General features: G+C 51.4%; 1 protein-coding gene across 1 annotated transcript in view; it reads right to left on the reverse strand.

Moving 5' to 3' along the window:
• Positions 1-18,558, reverse strand: part of USP48 (ubiquitin specific peptidase 48) — a 29,621-nt gene extending 11,063 nt beyond the window's left edge. Inside the window, 17 exon segments of the mRNA XM_087944685.1 lie at positions 188-312; positions 3,271-3,339; positions 4,927-5,057; positions 5,196-5,305; positions 6,402-6,427; positions 6,430-6,606; positions 7,333-7,482; positions 7,826-7,948; positions 8,142-8,321; positions 9,395-9,477; positions 10,742-10,875; positions 11,082-11,190; positions 11,290-11,414; positions 12,910-13,037; positions 14,547-14,691; positions 16,012-16,132; positions 18,365-18,558. Coding sequence (XP_087800811.1) covers positions 188-312; positions 3,271-3,339; positions 4,927-5,057; positions 5,196-5,305; positions 6,402-6,427; positions 6,430-6,606; positions 7,333-7,482; positions 7,826-7,948; positions 8,142-8,321; positions 9,395-9,477; positions 10,742-10,875; positions 11,082-11,190; positions 11,290-11,414; positions 12,910-13,037; positions 14,547-14,691; positions 16,012-16,132; positions 18,365-18,498 — 2,070 coding nt within the window. The 5' untranslated portion in view covers positions 18,499-18,558.

Genomic DNA, 18,558 nt, shown 5'->3' on the forward strand with positions numbered 1-18,558 from the left:
AAGACCCCCCAAGAAGGAACCCCCCAAATTGCCTTCCTGGAGCAAAGCTTCATGGGGGCATCATGCATGCACCGTCGGCTTCCGGAGCTGCTCCCGTGACTCCTCCGTGCTCAACTTTGCTTTTGGGGGGAGGGGGGGTCCCCTTTTTCCCCTCCCTCCCTCCCTGTGAAGCCCCCCACACACACACCTTGCACTGGGAGCAGGAGTCTCTGCTGCTGGGGAACTCCGGGGCGTTCCGGAAGTAGCGCTGGAGCTTCTCCCAGGCTTCCCTGCAGACCACGCGCCTCTCGTTCTCCAAGGTGCAAAGGTTGCCTGCGGGCGGAAGCGGCAGAGAAGCTGTCCCGATGGCCGGGGGGGAAGGGGGGGGGGCGACCATCCTGACCCCAGCGATTCCGGTGGGCCCTTTGGCTTCCCTGCCGACAGCGCAAGGACCGCAGAGCAGGAGAGCATCCCTTGCCAGGGAAGTGCGCCCAGGTAGACCTCGCCCACCGTGACAGCAGCCCTTAGACTTCTATACCGCTTCACAGTGCTTGACAGCCCCCTCTAAGCGGTTGACAGAGTCAGCCTCTTGCCCCCAAACAATCTGGGTCCTCATTTGACCCACTTCAGAAGGCTGAGTTAATCTTGAGCCAGTTGGTCAAAATTGAACTGCTGGCAATGGGCAGAGCCAGCCTGCAATACTGCATTCTACCCACTAGAAGGGGGGGAAGGAAGGAAGGAAGGAAGGAAGGAAGGAAGGAAGGAAGGAAGGAAGGAAGGAAGGAAGGAAAATAGCAATAGCACTGATATACCACTTCACAGTGCTTTACTGCCCTCTCTAGATTTATATACCACTTTACAGCCTCCTCTAAGCGGTTTACAGAGTCAGCCTCTTGCCCCCAACAATCTGGGTCCTCATTCTAACAACCTCGGAAGGACGGAAGGCTGAGTCAACCTTGAACTGGTCAAGATTGAACTGATGGCACTGGGCAGAGTAAGCTTGCAATACCACATTCTAACCACCGGGAGGAAGAGAGGGAGGAAGGGAAGGAAGCAATGGCACTTAAGACTTATATACCACTTCACAGTGATTTGCAGCCCTCTCTAAGCAGTTTACAGAGTCAGCCTTTTGCCCCCCAAACAATCTGGGTCCTCATTTTGCCCACCTCGGAAGGACGGAAGGCTGAGTCAACCCTGAGCCTGGGGAGATTCGAACTGCAAAATTGCAGGCAGCCGGCAGTCAGCAGAAGTAGCCCTGCAATACTGCCCTCTAACCACTGCGCCACCTCGGCTCCAGACCCCTTCCTTCTGGAACCCTCTCTGTCCCCATGGAGGACACTGGAACTGACCACAAAATGGGTTGCCAGAAGGGGTGGTTTTCCCAGGGGAGGGAAGGGAAGGAAAAGGTGGTGCCCGACACTCTCGGGACCACCAACCATCCTTGATGGATGCCACCCTTCAGATGCCCCAATTGCCAGCTTCGCCCTGGAAGAGGGTGGACGGAAACGCAGCTGTCCTGTCCGCTCCCTCCTGCAGCAGCTGGCTCTTTCCCCACTCCCAAACTTGACCGGCAGCGGGGCCCGAGAGGGCTGGTTGCGAACCCCGGGCTGGCTCTCCTCTCCTTCCTTCCCCCCCCACCCACTGCCCCAAATTGGGAGCCCTTCTCCTGGCCGCGCCTTCCGAGTGAGCGGAGCGTGCACAGAAAAAAAGGAAACCGCTCGCTGCTTCTTGGCTGCCAAGGGAACATCTGGAGGAGGCCGTTGCCATCCAACTCCTTCCAGAGCTGTCGCTAAGGTTACGGGCCAATTACGAAGGAGGCAGCCGGCAATTATGCCCATGGGGAGCCTGCTTTGTTTCTGCTCTCAATGGTTCCTGGCTGTGCGGCGGCACAAAGGAGGGATTAGATCCGAGAAACACCTACCTAAGCTCCCTGGGGATACGCTGGCAGGGGCAGGGCCAAGGTGTATGTGTGTCTGTGTCTCTGTGTGTGTGTGCGTGCATGCATACTGGCACGACACACACACACACACACCCCTCGCGGTGCCCCGAATGGCCTCATGGCCACGTCGCAACGAGGTCAACAGCGGGCCAAGGGAAGCCCAAAGGTGCTTTTTTTCGGGAGGCACCTGTGGATTTCCTCGTTTGTTTGTTTTTCTCGTTTGAAGAGGTTTCGCTTCTCATCCAAAAGAAGCTTCTTCAGGAAATCCATTCCGGTATGGTGTGGGAGCAGGAATGGATTTCCAAGGGGGAAAAACTGCAGACTACAAGAACCGGGAGCTCCAAGCGGGTGACCTTGAGGACACAGAAAAAAACCTCCAAGTGGCCTCAACGACCCTCTAAAAGGATGCAAATGACCGAGTTGTCTGCAAAGGAATAGAAATCCTTCCCTTCAGATTACAGATAAACCAGAGTTGGAAGGGACCTTGTAGGTCATCTAGTTCAACCCCCCACCCAAGCGGGAGACCCTACACCATTTCTGACAGATGGCAGTCCCGTCTCTTCTTGAAGGCCTCCAGTGATGAAGCTCCCACAACTTCCGAGGGCAACTTCTGTTCCCTGGGTTGATTGTTCTCCCTGTCAGAAAGTTTCTCCTTATTTCCAGGTTGAATCTCTCCTTGGTCAGTTTCCATCCATTATTCCTTGTCTGGCCTTCAAAGGTGCCTTGGAAAATAGCTTGACCCCTTCCTCCTCTCTGGGGCAGCCCCTCAAATATTGGAAGACTGCTCTCCTGTCTCCCTTGGTCCTTCTCTTCCCTAGACTAGCCAGGCCCAATTCCTGCAACCGTTCTTCGTATGCCTTAAGTCTCCAATCCCCCAATCATCCAGGTTGCTAGTCTGGGGGAGTGGGCTGAGGCAGGGGCCAGGTAAAGGAACTTGGACGAGCAGTAGGTAAGTATTCCTCAGCAGAGAAGGGTAATTTCAAGCGGTAGGGAGCAATGCCTTGGGGAGTGATCCCCGCTGTGGCCGACTCCAACCGCTCTCCAGTTCAGCTTAGAGTGGAATTAGGAGGGCCTGGGTTTCCCTTCCCGCTCCCCGGCCACACAGCCGCAACGGTGTTTTTCCAGTCAAGTCGGACGCTGGCGGGCAGGGGAGCGAGCGCCCTTGGGATGCCTGGGTCAGCCTGACCGGAAGAACCAAGGACTCCCGGTGCCAAGGGCTGGATTCCCACCCGGCAGCCAGCCAGGCTGGAACAAGCCATCCCTTGGGGAAGCCGGCGGCAGAAAACGGCTCCCGAGGGAGGGGAATTCCTGGCGCTGCTCGATCGATCGAAGGGACTGTCCTCCTCACTCACCGTGGGGGCACACGATGTCCTCGTTGAACTTCAGCTCCTCTTCTTCTCGTGTCTCTGTACTGGGCTCCTCTGCGGAGGAGGAAAAAGCAGGTGGGGGGCAGAAACCGAGTCAGAGACCCTCTTGCAACCCGACTGGGGACAAAGGTGGGGCTTGGTGGCCCCCCCCTCTCGCTCCGCCGAACAGAGGCAGGCTGGCTGCACTCCGAACCCTCCGGAGCATTTTGACCTGGAGCCTTCCTTCCTTTTCTCCCTTTTCCATCTTCCTTTCTTCCTTCCTTCCTCCCTCCGTCCCATCTGCCTGCCTGCCTGCCCGCCACCTTCCTTTCTTTCTTTCTTCCTTTTTTTTTTTCTTTCTCCCTCCATCCCTCCCTCCTTTTCTCTCTCCCCCTTCCTTTCTTTTTTCCTTCCTTTCTTTATTCTTTATTTTCTTTCTCTTTCTTTTATCTCTTTTTTCTCTCTCCCTCCCTCCTTCTTTTTCTTTTTCTTTCTCTCTCTCCCCCTTCCTTTTCTTTTTTCCTTCCTTCCTTTCTTTCCTTTATTCTTTTTCTTTTCTTTTTCTTTCTTTTTCTCTCCTCCTCTCTCTCTCCATCCCTCCCCTTGCTCTCTCTCCCTTCCTCACACTCTTACCTCTTCCTCTTGCAGCAGAGGAGAACGTCTGCAGGCCCAGGGGGTTGCCACCAGCAGGGCTTCCGTAGAGTCTTTAACAAGGGAAGCCCAGTTTGTTCCACGTTTGTCCTCAACTCAAAAGCGGGAGGATCGGAGCTAAGGCCGAATCCCTGACTGAGCCATCCTGAAAACCTTTTGAGGCTGAAAGCAGGTATTGGCCCAGGGAAGCCAGGCCTGCAGGCCGTATGGGGAAGCCAGGCCTGCCTTGACTAAGAGGTGTGTGTGTGTGTGTGTGTGTGTGTGTGTGTGTGTGTGAGAGAGAGAGAGAGAGAGAGAGAGAGAGAGAGAGAGAGAGATGGATGATAGACAGATAGAGATAGACAAAGCTATAGATGTTATAAATTAGAGACAGGATATATAGATAGATAAAGATAATGATTAACAGATTGATATTGATTAGGGGAGAGATGATAGATAGATAGGGAAGAGAGAGAGAGAGAGAGAAGGGGGGAGAGAAGACAGAGTGGGAGGGAGGGAGAGAGAAAATAGAGGGAGGGAGAGTAAAAGAGAAGATAGGAAACAGAGAAAGAAACAGAGAGAGATTGAGACAGACAAGAGAGGAAACAGACAGAGAGAAAGAGAGAGAAGAGAGGGATGGAGAGAGAGGAGAGAGAGACAGAGAAAGAGACAGACAGAGAGAAGAGATGGAGGGAGGGAAGGAGGGAAGGAAGGAAGGAAGAGGAGAGAGAAGAGAGAGAGAGAGAGAGAGAGAGAGAGAGATGGAGAGAAGAGAGAGAGAGAGAGAGAGAGAGAGAGAGAGAGAGAGAGAGAGAGAGAGACAGAGACAGAGACAGAGACAGAGAAAGAGACAGACAAAGAGAAGAAGATGGAGGGAGGGAGGGAGGGAGGGAGGGAGGGAGGAAGGAAGGAAGGAAGGAAGGAAGGAGAGAGAGAGAGAGAGAGAGAAGAGAGAGAGAGAGAGAGAGAGAGAGAGAGAGAGAGAAGAGAGAGGGAAGGAAGAGAGAGAGAGAGAGAGAGAGAGAGCGCTACCTCTCTCCTTGGCGTCGCCATTCATCTTTCCGTTGCTGTGCTCGGCATCCTCATCCGAGTCGTCCAGCTGATCCAGGGCCAGCTGGCGCCAGCTCCGCAGGGAGGACTTCCCGACCCAAAACCCGTCGGTCCTGTGGGGCGAGAGGGGTGGCTCACAGCCCAGGAGACACAGGCGGGAAGGGAGCAGAATTGGAGGGGTCCCACCTCTCGCCCCGCCCTCCCGAATGCCACCCCCACCCCCCTCCCTCCACCCGGCGGGAGCCCCTCACCCCTTGACCGCTGCTTTGAGGAGGTTGCAGACGGCCTTGTAGTCCTCGCTCAGCCGGCTCTTCAGGCGCAGCACCCGGCACCTCTCCACCACGCAGTCCTTGCAGAGAGCCTTCACTGAGGAAGAGGGGAGGAAAGGAGGCCGTTCGGCAAGGGGGAGGCCTCCGCCTTCCCGCTGGCCACCCACCTGCGGAGGGGAGACCCCTGCATCCCTGGGGAGGGAGAGCTAAGGCGGCCTCCCTGAGCCCTGAGCTTTCGTGGGCGGGCGCCACTGCTTTCACCGAAGGGGATTCCCCGGGTCGCCCTCGCCTCTCCAGAGGCAGGCCCCCCAAAAAACGTGCTAGGGAAGGTGGCAAAGGGTGGTGGGTGAGGAAACCTGACTAATGTGGCGACACACCAGTGAGGTGCAATGCCAACTTTGCAACGGAGGTGTGAGAGATGACACCTCCGGCGGAGCGGGAGGCTCCCTCCCCGCTTCCCTTCCCAGAAACAGCCTCAGCAGTTCCTTCTGCCCCAGTATTCTTTCCCCTTTCCTTCCACCCCAAAGCAGAGGAGGAGGAGGAAGAGGAGGAGGCCAGGGTGTGGCCTTGTTAGGTATAACATTGATACCAACTATGGTTTGGGTGAATAAATATATAAAACTTAGATATCATGGTTTAAGTGCTTATCACTTTAAGCACAATGTTGCAGGCAATTAGCCGATTACGGGTGCGGTTAGAAGTTACAATATAAGGAAGCATTAGAAGCTGGAAAGCTTACTGTGACTAACTGTGAATACTGTTTGTACTGTGCCTGTGACCAGATGATCCTGTCTGCTACTGTTTGCTGATTTACTGCGGAATTCAACTGTTCTACTGTTTGAACGTCTTGCTGAATATCCAGCGTTTGTTCCTCTGGAGAGAGGCACGGAGGAGGAGAAGATATCTTTATCGGCTGATAAAGATATTGTAAGGATTCTTAACTTGGACTGTAATAGTGAGTCTTACTGGATGGAAATATAGTGAATGACAAATGGACTGAATGACAATGCTTTAAACTCTAAATGGATTAAAAACTATTTAAACTACAAACAGTGTTTGTGTTCAGTGTGTGTATACTCTGGGGCCCTTCCGCTCTCCTTTGGTTGCCTGGCTTGACTACTGCTGCAATACTCTGCTAGGGGTTAATCCCCAAAAACTAACAGGCCTCATCCAGCAAGTTTCCCCCACCTCACCTGTCAGCCTGGGCCCTCCCCGTATCTCTGGTAGAAGTAGTCGGCCACGTCCTCCGAGACCCGCTTGACGGTGGAGATCTTATCCGGGTGCAGCTTGCCGTGCGGGCACAGGCAGGCCGTGTTGTCGATGGCCTTGGGGGGCGTCGATTCATCCAGCCACTGCTGCAGCCATTCCAGGGAGACAAAGTCGTAGGGGCAGCCTGAGGGAGGGGTGGGGAAGAGGGAAGGGGTGGGGAGAGAGGAGGGGGGAGGAGAGGAGGGGCGGCAGAGGGCCAGAGCGTCAGCACCCCCCCCCTCAGCTCCTTCGCCTCTCCTCCTCCAAGACCGACCACAGCTGGTCGGTGCAAGTTGGGGCATCTTTCCCTCCCACCCCTGCGAAGGACCGGTTTTAAACGTTAAAAATAAAATAAAAAATAAAAATCAACCCCTTTTCCCTGCTGTGCGGCAGCTGGTCAGCTTCTGTCCAGGGCCTGCCCTCCTACCCTGTGTGCGTGTGTGTGCGAGCAACTCAGACCAAGGGCTCCGGCCGCACCTTCCCCACCAGCCGAAGCCCCCGCTGGCACCAGGAGAGCCTCCGCCCCAGCGGTCCCCCCCCCTCTATGCCAATTCCCCTTGCCCTGCTGGCGGGGCTTGAGACGATGCCCGCCAAAGCAAGGGCCCCGTTAGAAAGAGGCACCCTGAGGCTTATTTCCTGCCGGGTAAATACGGGCGCCCGTTCTCCCAGGGAGCAGCCCGTGCTGGGGTGGGGTGGGGGCTCTCTTTGGGAGAGGAAGGGCGGGAGAGTCGCACCGCGAGGAAGCTTCCAAACCCATCTTCCGCCACGGGGGGAAGAGGCCCGAGCTGCCCCAATCCCTCTCCTCCCCTTCAGCCTCTGCCCAGAGCTGCCCTAGAGAAAAAGAGACACGTAATTGGGAGGTCTTACAGACCAGCTTTGGCAGGCAACTTCTGGTAGAGCTCCTTCACCTCTTCGTGCTTGACCTTGCCCCGCGCCACGCTCTGCTTCCGCATCTCGGCCATTTCGTGGCACCACTCCTCAAACCTGCTGTTGTCCTCATCCACCAGCTCCTGCAGGAAAGCTAAGACAGGGGGGAGGAGAAGGATGGCCCCTCCTCCTCCTCCTCCTTGGCCCAGGGAGACTCCACCCACCCACCCACCCACCCACATACCACAGCTGCTCAAAGAGAGCCCCAAGGGAGGAAGCCTCCGTCCACAAACCCTCCCTCGGACTCAGGGAGAACGGAAGCGTCTTCCCAAAAGGACCCGGCACAGCCCCAGTCCTGAAATGTTTTGCTTTGAACCCTCGCGCGCTTCCAGCGTGTCCAGAGGGGCCCTGACACGCGCACGCGGCCTGCGTGGTGGCTGACACGTTGCGGGGAGAGCGGGGGAAAAGGCCAAGAGCGGGAAAGGCGGGAGCCTCACCTGGGAGTTCAACAGCCAGGGACTTCTCCCGCGACTGCAACCGATACACCAGCATGTAGGCATTCCGGGAGCGGTAAGTCCCCTTCCCGCACTTGGGCCTCCGAGACTGAGACTTAGAGGGTTCTGCAGGAGGGGTTTTTTTTTGGGGGGAGAGAGAAGGCAAAGGAAGCAAATGTTGGGGACCTTTGATCTCGTTTCTCTCTGCCCCCACCCCCCCGAGACACTCTCTGCTGGGCCAAGTCGTAGGAGGGCGGGCACACACGCACACACACGTCCCGGCTGAGTGGGGGCCAGCCGAGCTGGGTCCCTCATTTACCCAGTTCCTCTTCCGCTCCCAGCTGCAGCTTCTTGCCTTCCATCTTCTCGATCTCTTCGTCGTTAAACCGGTACCACTCCCCGGTTTGGGGGTCCTTCACGTGGGCGATGTAATGGCCCGAGTAGGCGCTGACCCCTCGGTGGATGAGGATCGCGCTGAGCTCGTAGACGAAGACGCTGGCTGAAACAGCAGCAGGCAGGGCTCGAGGGTTGGGGAAGGGCGGGGCTTCACCCACCCGCCCCACCCCCCATCCTTGGTTCCCCCTCCCCTCCCCAGCCATGCAAGCCCCACTCCTCCCCATAACATTCTAGGCTTCCAGGGCAGTGGTGGGATTCAAATAATTTAAACCCCCAGTTCTCTGCCCTAATAACCGGCTGGGCAGACGTGGCTGGATGGGTGTCCGAGGGAGAGGAGGAACAGCCGACAGGGAGTGGAAGGTGTGGCTCTGGAGGTTGTGGTGGAGGCCGGGGAAGGGCAGAGGCCGGCTGGGCAGTCAGGGGAAGACCCAGGCCCATCCCCTCTCCATCCTAGGGCACGCAGGGAGGAGAGGATAAGGGAGAAACATGGTCTACAGGGGAGGAGAGGGCCTTGATCCCCTTCAATGGGCTGCAGCTGTGACCACTGGATAAGAGGACGGACAGGCGTATGGGCGAGCGCTGGAAACAAAGCATGGGAATATCTCTAGTTTATGGTTCCTTTCTGAGTTTGGCGTCCTTCCCAGTGTGTGTTATCTGTGGACGTCCTCCAGCCCTTATCTTGCCCGATTTGTGTTGTTTTTTCCCCCTCCTTCTTGTAATTGCTTGTTTTTGGTCTTCTGTCAAGGATATTTGGAGCTTAGAAGCAAAGTGAAGGAATAAAAGGGGCTTCACTGGGTTTTTGTGACGGTTTATTTTTGTATCCCCACCCTGGGTCATCCCAATGGGCACGGCCAGCTCGACATCACTCACGTCGAGGGGGTGCCTCACCTTGCCTGGCCTTTCCTTGCCCCGCCTGGCCCTTCCCCTCCCAGCCACTTCTTGTAACCGTGGGTGGCTGGGCAAGTGCCCGGGCGGCAAGGCGAGGAGGGATTGGGGAGGGGAGAGGAGGGGCAAGGTGAGGCTCACTATCCAGCCGGTTCTCCAACCTGCACAAAAAGTGAGCTGCCGGTTCTCCCAAACCGGTGTGAACCTGCCGAATCCCACCACTGTTCCAGGGGCGCTCAGGAGGCAGGAGAAGGGCCCCGATCCACCATCCAGGGAAGGAAACGCGCCTACCTCTGTCTTCCATGAAAGGTCCCAGGTCCAGCAGCTCAGAGAACTCGATGTAAGCGTTCAGCTTCTTCTTGTGCCCCGTTTGCCTGACATAAAGGACAGAGGATTGCTCTCGTTCACCCCTTTCCACCTGGCGGTGTCGACACAAGGGCAACAGCAGCAACAGCAGGGCACAGGGTCCCTTTCCATATCAAGAGAGCAGGGGGCTGAACTGGGAAAACGGGAGATCCCCTGCGGCCGGTTTCCCAAGAGTTACAGAAAAGCCGCCTGGGTGACTTTGGGCCCTTCGGGTCAAGGTCGACTCGAACGTTCCCCTACGCTTCGCTCACAACTTGACAAAGAGTGGGTATGGGTGGGTCAAGGGTGTGTGTGTGGGGTGGGGTGGGGAGAATGGCCTTCCAAGCATTGTGGGTTCTTGTGTTCCCCACAAGGACAACCAGAGTAGATTGCCCTAGCGTGGCTGGTTTTGGTTCCCATAACAAACGAACAGAAGTGGTTTGGCGGACGTAATGGACTCTGGGTGGCCCCGTGAGGAAAGAACTATGTGTGCGTTCGTGCGGGGAAACCCAGAGCCGGTTCCACTTCTGTGCCGCAGTGGATTTATTCAGTAAAGTTTTATATTCTTGGGGGGGGAAAATAACATCCCAGGAATTTTTTTTTTGTCTGGATTCGCCAACAGGACATTAAACCGATCTCTTTCTCTATCTCAACCCTCTTCCTAGGGCAGGGGGTTGGACTAGAAGACCTCCATGGTCCCTTCCAACTCTGTTATTCTAAATCAAGGGTCTTCAAACTTGACAGCTTTTAAGACTTGTGGACTTCAACTCCCAGAATTCCTGAGCTAACATGACTGGAGGAGGAATTCTGGGAGTTGAAGTCCACAAGTCTTAAAAGCTGTCAAGTTTGAAGAACCCTGATCTACAGTATCTTCTATCTCCATATCTTCCTACCTACCTAATCTGTCTGTCTGTCTAATCCAAGGGTTCTTCAAACTTGGCAAGTTTAAGACTTATGGGACTTCACCTCCCAGGATCCCTGAGCTAACATGACTGGAAGAGGAGGAATTCTGGGAGTTGAAGTCCACAAGTCTTAAAAGCTGTCAAGTTTGAAGACCCCCTGTTCTAAATTCTAAATAGATCACCTTGAGTTGCACAAAGAAAGGCAGAAAACAATAAGTAAGCAGGACAAATGTAAGAGCTGAGGTGCTCTGTGTGTGTGTGTGTGTGTGTGTGTGTGTGTTCTGAAGCTACTTCATATATGCCCAGCCTGTTCAGTTCAACCCTCACCAAGGAGCTCCCTTTCGGACGGGGAATGGGATCCCGTTCTTAAATCAAAGGCTTCGGGGCTCACCTATCGAACACGAAGCGCATGAGCTGGAGGTTGAGGGTGCCAGGAAGGCTAAGCAGACGTATCCTCCGGGTGGCGTTCTGTTTGCTCTGGCAGGACTCGCAGAAGTAACGATTGTCCCCCTCCAGCTTCTCCTCCTGCCGGGAGAAGGGAAAAAAAATAAAGAAACTGGTTGCAGGCTCGAAGAGGCCACCCCCGACCTGCCTCGCGGCAGGACCCCCAAAGTCATCAACAACCCTCTCCCCCACCAATCAGCCCAGGGACAAGACCCTCCGAGGTCTCTAGCCTACTCCCAAAGCCAGGGCTGCTGTGTTTGGGCCCTTCTCCCTCGCGGGACGCTGACCTTCAGGAACTCCGTGATGCAGTCCGACAGTTGCTTGTGGCCCTGGATGTTTAGCTCCAGCTCGTAGAACTTGGAGATAAGTTTGGATTCTCGGCCACACTGGTTGCAACTGGAGAAGCAAAGCAGAGACAGCCGTGAGCGCCCGAAGCCCCGTCGCCCGAAGCTTGGATGAGGAAGCGAGCCGTCGCCGCGCGAGGGAAAGCCTTACACTGTAACGTAGGCGTACTCCCCGCAAAACTGCTTCTGGACAATGTCGCACACGTCCGGGTTTTTCTGAGAAGACAGGGTGTCCTCCAGGAGGGACATGAACAGCTTGGAAAACTCCTGAGCGTCCTAGGACGTAAGAACGGGCAGGGCGTGAGCATAAGGAAAACAGGGCAGGGGTAGCCAGAGGCACAAACATCTCATTTTAATCCCATTAAGGGAACTATACAGTATCAACACAGTATCAACCCAGTTATCGACAGTAGAGGCCTTCTAATTTCTGGGTTCTATCATATCTCAAGACCTAAAATGGATGCCTAACATCAAAAACGTCATCAAAAAAGCACAACAAAGAAGGTTCTTTCTGCGCCAACTCAGAAAGCTCAACCTGTCCAAAAGGAGCTGCTGATCCAGTTCTACAGAGGAGGAATGATGGAGTCTGTCATCTGCACCTCTATAACCGCCTGGTTTGGTTCTGCAACCCAACAGGACAGACACAGACTCCGGAGAGTAATTAGGACTGCAGGAAATAGCAATTGCTACCTACCTGCCTTCCATGGAGGACCTGTATACTGCACGAGTCCAAAAGAGGGCTGTGAAAATATCTACAGACCCCCCACATCCCGGACATAAACTGTTTCAACTCCTCCCCTCAAAACGATGCTTATAGAGCCCTGCACACCAGAACAACTAGACACAAGGACAGTTTTCCCCCCAAATTCCATCACTCTGCTAAACAATTAATTCCCTCAACACTGTCCAACTATTTACTAAGTCTGCATTACTATTACTATTAATCTTCTCATCACTCCTTATCACCCATCCCTCCCCCCACTTGTGACTGTAACATTGTCGCTTTATTCTGTTTCCTAGTATGATTTGATTGCTTATTGTACCCTATGATTATTACTAAGTGTTGCACCTGATGATTCTTGACGAATGTATCTTTTCTTTTACGTACCCTGAGAGCAGTTGCACCCAAACAAATTCCTTGTGCGTCCAATCACACTTGGCCAATAAAGGATTCTATTTCTATTGTCAGAAAATCCTCCGAAAGAGGAGATGGCAACTCCTCCATCGGGACTTTTTGACCGAGTACCCCATGTCAGGATTCCAGCGATCGCCCTAAATCATGAACCTTGAGCCAACCTTCAAAAAATTCATTAGGACCGACATACTGGCATAAACTGTATGAAGCCAATTCTTATTTATATACATAAATAAGATATAAATAATTACAATCACCTGTGACCCTGCTTCCCCTCCCAGCCCCGGGTGTGCCATAAATCAATTTCTCCAATTAAGCACGTGGGCTAGGTGTCATCCATCACATTCTCTAATTAAAGTGTTTTCCTGGGCCAAAGCTTCAGTAGCTTAGCTACAATCTTTTTAAAGATAAAGTTGGAACGTGCTTCTAAGTTCATTTGCCGTATGCTTCTCCAGTCCTTTCCCCCCCACTCTTCTTATGCCAACTTGGAAACAAGTGTAGGGATGTTTTACAAGTTGACACCCCAAGCTTTGACATCCCACTGTCAAAAGGATTCCTGGTTTTCCTCAAAACGTGTAATTCTGAGGGACAGCAAGGCAGAAGAAAGGAAGCTGACGCAGGGGCCTCGAACCTTACCTGTTGCTGGCCTGTATCCAATCCAAGTGCTTTCACAAACCCCGATGGGTCGATATATCGCCTTTTGCTGTTTTGGAGCAAGGCAAACAAATACTGGAGGTGCTCGCAAATGGTCTGAGGTTCATAATCTGCAAAGAGACCAAAGGCTTGATTAAAACCATGGTGGGTTTGAGATAAATCAAGTCGATTCAAGTCACGACTTATATCACGAAAAGCCTTGATTTGAATCAACTCGATTTACATCGTAATTCTTAAAGAGCAACTGCCATCTCTGCTGTGAAATTGTGTGACTGCATCAATGCAGTGCATGTTATCCCAGGTTGCAGAGCTTGGATTCACTGAATGAGTTTACCCAAAATGTAAATATTGCAGAAAGTACAGCCTCGTGCTACATAACTTAAGGTCCATTTCAGGCTGAATAAACCAAAGTACTAACGTACCTGAAACAGAAAACTATCTTTAGATAGATTTTTTGTTATTCCAAAAGCATTTTATTCAAATAAATTTGTAAAAAGAAAATTCGAGTTAAATTTTTAAAAAATCCACTTTTTTTTTTTTTAAAGCATCGATTTTTATCCACCCTGATTAAAACACAGGATACAAACTTAGGACCTGCGAAGGAATCCTTTCGTCCTTCTCTTAACAAGCCAAACTCTTCCATGTGACATGGGAACAATCTCCGCAAGCGGAATTTGGGAAGTGAACTAAGCTGTAAATGGTCCCGGAGTTACGATCACAATTGAGCCGAAAATGTATATTGCTAAGTGAAACACCTGTGAAGAGGGTTTTAAGCGAATCGTTGCATTTGTTAAGTAAGCTACACGGTTATTCGGTGAAATTGGATTCCTCATTGACTTTGCTCTCCAGAATGTCGCAAAAAGGGACCACAGGACCCGGGACACTGCAACCGTCATAAATAGGAACTCGTTGCCAAGCGTCTGAATTTTGATCATGTGACCATGACATGCTGCAACTGTCGGAAAGTGTGGAAAATGGCCATAAGCTTTTCGGTAACTTTTGAACGGTCACAAAATGAACTCTGGTAAGTTGAGGACTATCGTGTTTTCTCCCAAAATAAGACCCAAACTGGAAAACAAAGCCTTTTGGATGATTTTTTTCAGGATGCTCATAATTATATAGAGAACCGCTGTGGCGCAGTGGTTAGAGTGCAGTACTGCAAGCTACTTCTGCAGGCAGCTGCCTACAGTTTGGCAGTTCAAATCCCACCAGGCTCAAGGATGGCTCAGCCTTCCATCCTTCTGAGATGAGTAAAATGAGGAACCAGATTGTTGGGGGCAAAAGGCTGACTCTGTAAACCGCTTAGAGTGGGCTGTAAAGCATTGTGAAGTGGTATATAAGTCTAAGCGCTATTGCTATTGGTATAAGCCCTACCCCAAAAATAAGCCCATTAAGATCGCCAGCCAGAACTGTACTTTTCCCAAAATAAGACCTAACTGGAAAATAAGCCCTAATGCGTCTTTTGGAGCAAAAATCAATATAAGACCTGGTCTTATTTTGGGGTAAACTATCTGTACAAAGCAGGGGGATTGTGACGATATTTAGGCCCGGCCAACCATTCAAACCAGATGAATCTTAGAACCACTTGCTTCTAACAGACAAAGATGCCTCCAAAATACCTTTCTTCTCTGCTGTGACGTATTCAGGGCGGGCAACCGGACACAGATACAGCGCCTGCCGGAGCTCCAGATTGAGGAACCACATCTGTAGGAAAGTGTTGACGTAGCAAGTGGCCCCCAAGTTGGTGAGGCCTACAAACGCATTCTGTCGGGGAAGGAGAAGTGAAACAGAGATCATCAGAGACGAGGTCAGCCAAAAAGCAGAATAGGCAAGCAGGATAGGCAATTTTAGTGAGATCTTCTCTAGAGAGCATTCTTCTCCTTCGACAATAGTGGAATTAGTTCCTGTAGAAAGGAGAGCTGGTGGCGCAAGACGCCCCGAGCGTTTTAGAGAACATCGATGCTTTGTTAAAATACTTTTGATTTTGCAGCCGCAATTCAATGGGTCTATTCTTCCGTACCTAAGCGCAAGTTACAAATTCCGCTTTGAAATGCTTTTCTATCTTGCTGCCCTTAAAATGCTTAGCTTAAAAATAAAATTAAAAAACCCCAGAAAAACATATCCAAATCAAATACGTTTGGGGGGAAAAAAAAAATTCTGAACATGCCCACTCAACTCGCACCGACTCAGAAGTGGCTTCCCATCCTGAGAGAAACCCGACTCACAATTTCCACAGCTTTTGAGGATACCCAAGGAAAGACCCAGCTGACTCGAAACTTTGTGTGTCTCACATCGCCAGAGGCTCCCCCTCCTTGTGATACCAAATTGCCTCCCAGGCCCAACCAGGATCCTTCGCAGCCAACCAACCTCCGTAGATCTTGGGAATCGAGGAAATGGCAGGTTTGGCAATTTTGGGTGGCAGATTTAAGGACTAACTGGAAAAGTGAGGAGGTGCATTGAGGGAGGGGAGAGTTACTCTTCTCGATCAGGCCAGAAAACCATAGACGTACTGTTAGGGATAACATTGTTTACCCTAACTGGTTTGGGTAAAAATAATAAATAAGTTATCATGGTTTGTTGGTTAAAGTGTGTGTAACTTTAACTACAAGAATGTAATTAAGGGTGTGGTTGTAAAAGCACCATAAAAGAAGCAAGTCAATTGCAGCTCTCTCTCTCTGGCTTATTGATCCCTAATTACTGGATGGATTGATGACTGCGTTTTTCCTTACTGGAACGGAGGAGAGAAAGGAGTGTTGATTTCTCAACGGAGAGAAGAGATAATACGGACTGATTTATTTTAAGTGAACTGACATTGGCTATTCAACACGGACTTTGCAAATTGAGTATCCCCTGGACTGGACTGACTGAAATGATACCTGACTAATGGACCGTTTGACTATGCTATAATTCCTAATGGAATAAACTATATTTTTGATAGCACAAGCGTATCTGTTTTTTACTGCGTGTTAACTAAAATACAAACTTATCTCACACATTTACCTGTCTGCCTATCTGACTACGCTACACATTCTGTTTAGTTTGTTTTCCTTAACACTCGTTGGGGAATTCAGGCTTAACACGTACCTTTTTTCTCCTCTCAAAGTTGGGATCGTCGATGTTGTGAAAGGTGTTTTCGTCAATCTCCCCCAGCCAAATGTGCTCTCCAATCCCCACCAGGCAATTGGGATTCCCTCTGCAGTTTCTCCTGCAGAAGCAAAGCCACAGGTTACGGCCCCGCCCGACGCCATTTTCCAGGAACGTTTCAGGTTGCCTGTTGGCTAGCATTCCCTTCCTGGTTCTAAAATCTCTTTATTTCAGGGAGGAAAAAAAAAAAAAAAAAAGCCAGGCCCCTCACAGCTGGGGATGGAGGATTCTCAAGAGAGCTTCGAGTCCTCGGGGACAGCAATGTGTTACTTGCACATAGCCCAAACACATCTTGCAAAGGAAGCTTTTTCAAAAGGCTTGATGTTTCCGCTTTGCTTAAATCAAGATCAATCTGCACCAGCTCCCTCTTCTACCAATGAAAACAGCTCTTCATATATTTTGATATATGCTCCTCTGAAAGGAAAAACAAGAGGCTCCACTTTCAGCCTTGGTGGCTGAAAGATATGCATCCAAGGACGCAGGAGGGTGGGGGGAGGAGTGAAGGTGGAGACTGCCTTTGAAAATTATCATTATTAACTTAATATAGATGCCCACTTTAGTGGACTTGGTGCGGGAGGGATTTATAACATTTTAGGAAGAACTTCTAAACTAAAATTTAAATCTTCAAGAGTAGAGGCCATCTTGCAATTACTGCCCGCCTTAATTCAACAGTATTATTTTTGCAAGATCATTATTGTGGCTGTCTTTGCTTTCAAGGCACAAGCACCAACAAAACAATAAAGCACTGACAAAAATAATATAACAACTAGTGTTTCAAAAGAGATAAAAATACTGCTACTCCCACGTAACCTGACATTAGCAAAATACAAAAGCTGAAAGGGAAAGATGTAAACCAGGCTTCCTTTTATGTAATTTTTTTTTTTGACAGCAAGAACAATAGTTGAGGGAGCCGATAATGGAAGCAAGCAAAGCTTGTCATTAGCTCCTACAGCTAGCAAAAAGCAGGTGCCCTTGTAAACAATAACTGCGCTAAGGTAATTTATCATTTATTGAAGACATTTCCTTATTTTTCCCCTGCAGCTGCTAATCGATTGTGCAAAGCTATTTGCTAAGGAAAATATTTAATTAGTAAAGTAAAAGCAATAATGGTCTTTCCCACCCAACGGGCAAATAATCATAAGTATTACAGCTGTGCTAACCCAAAAGGGGGGGGGGAGAAAAACCCTCTTCCATAGTTGACAAAACTTAATTAGCATCAAACAAGATGCCATCCTGGTTCGGCTTCTAACCGGGTTAGAACACAGGACAACTTAGGAGCTTGAACACACCCGGGAAGCATTTTGTAGGATGCCAATTAAAGGTGTTTAAATTTAACTGAATTAAGGACACAGTTGCAGATTTGGGATTATTTGTATTATTACTATTTTTGTTTTTTTAAAGGGAGCTGCCCCATCCGGCTGCAGCCCTGCCCCTGGATTGAAAGAGACCAAAAACCCCAGTTTATCCCCGAAAGGGAACTTTCTGTGGAAAGCAGGAAGTCTTCAGACCCATTGATTTCTCTCTCTTTTTTTTAGGCAAGCCAACCCCAGAACTATGAGAAGCAGAAGGGAAAGGGCACCACGCGGTGCTCCTGGGAGAGGGAAAAACCTCGACGATTTGCCATAATCCAACTAAAAAAAATGAATGGGAAGGAACAGAATAACAAAGATGGAAGGGACCTTGGAGGTCCTCTAGTCAACCCCTGCAGACTAGAACAGGGTTGGAAGGGACCTTGAGGTCCTCTAGTCCAACCCCTGCAGAATAGAACAGTTGGAAGAACAGGGAACAGAGTTGGAAGGGACCTTGGAGGTCCTCTAGTCCAACCCCTGCAGAATAGAACAGGGTTGGAAGGGACCTTGGAGGTCCTCTAGTCCAACCCCCTGCAGAATAGAACAGGGTTGGAAGGGACCTTGGAGGTCCTCTAGTCCAACCCCCTGCAGAATAGAATAGAATTCTTTATTGGCCAAGTGGACACACAAGGAATTTGTCCTTGGTGCAGCAGCTCTCAGCGTACATCAATAAAATAAAATAAAATACATCCATCAATCAAGAACCATAAGATTAAAAAAAAGGAAGGCGCCAAAGGCCCCGTTATGCCCCTAACCCATGGGGCACCGCCACCTGCCGTTGGGCTGCACCCAGGGCCACGCTCGGAGGATGGCACCTGTAGTGCCCCCCCACCTTCCATTGGGCCGGGGGAGGCTCCAAGCTTCGCCCGGGAGGGAGGCAAGACAGGAGGCCTCGGGAGTGGGCTGGGGCAGCGAAGGCCGCGCCCCGCCGGGCGTCGCCTCACCTGCAGGCGCCCCTCTGGCAGGGCTCCAGCCTGATCCGGTAGGCCGCCTCGATGTGTTCCTGCGTCACGGCTTCGGGCGGCACCGTCTCCGTCCAGCGCCAGGCCGCTTTCTCCAGCTGCAGCCGCGGAGCCATCCCGGGGACCGGCCCGAGCGGGAACAGGGCCTCCGGGAGGGGGGGGGCGATTCCGGAAGA

The sequence above is a fragment of the Notechis scutatus genome, chromosome 16 (assembly GCF_049901735.1).
Source record: "Notechis scutatus isolate UNSWTSFEM ecotype Mainland chromosome 16, rNotScu1.2, whole genome shotgun sequence".
NCBI classification, from domain to species: Eukaryota; Metazoa; Chordata; class Lepidosauria; order Squamata; family Elapidae; genus Notechis; species Notechis scutatus.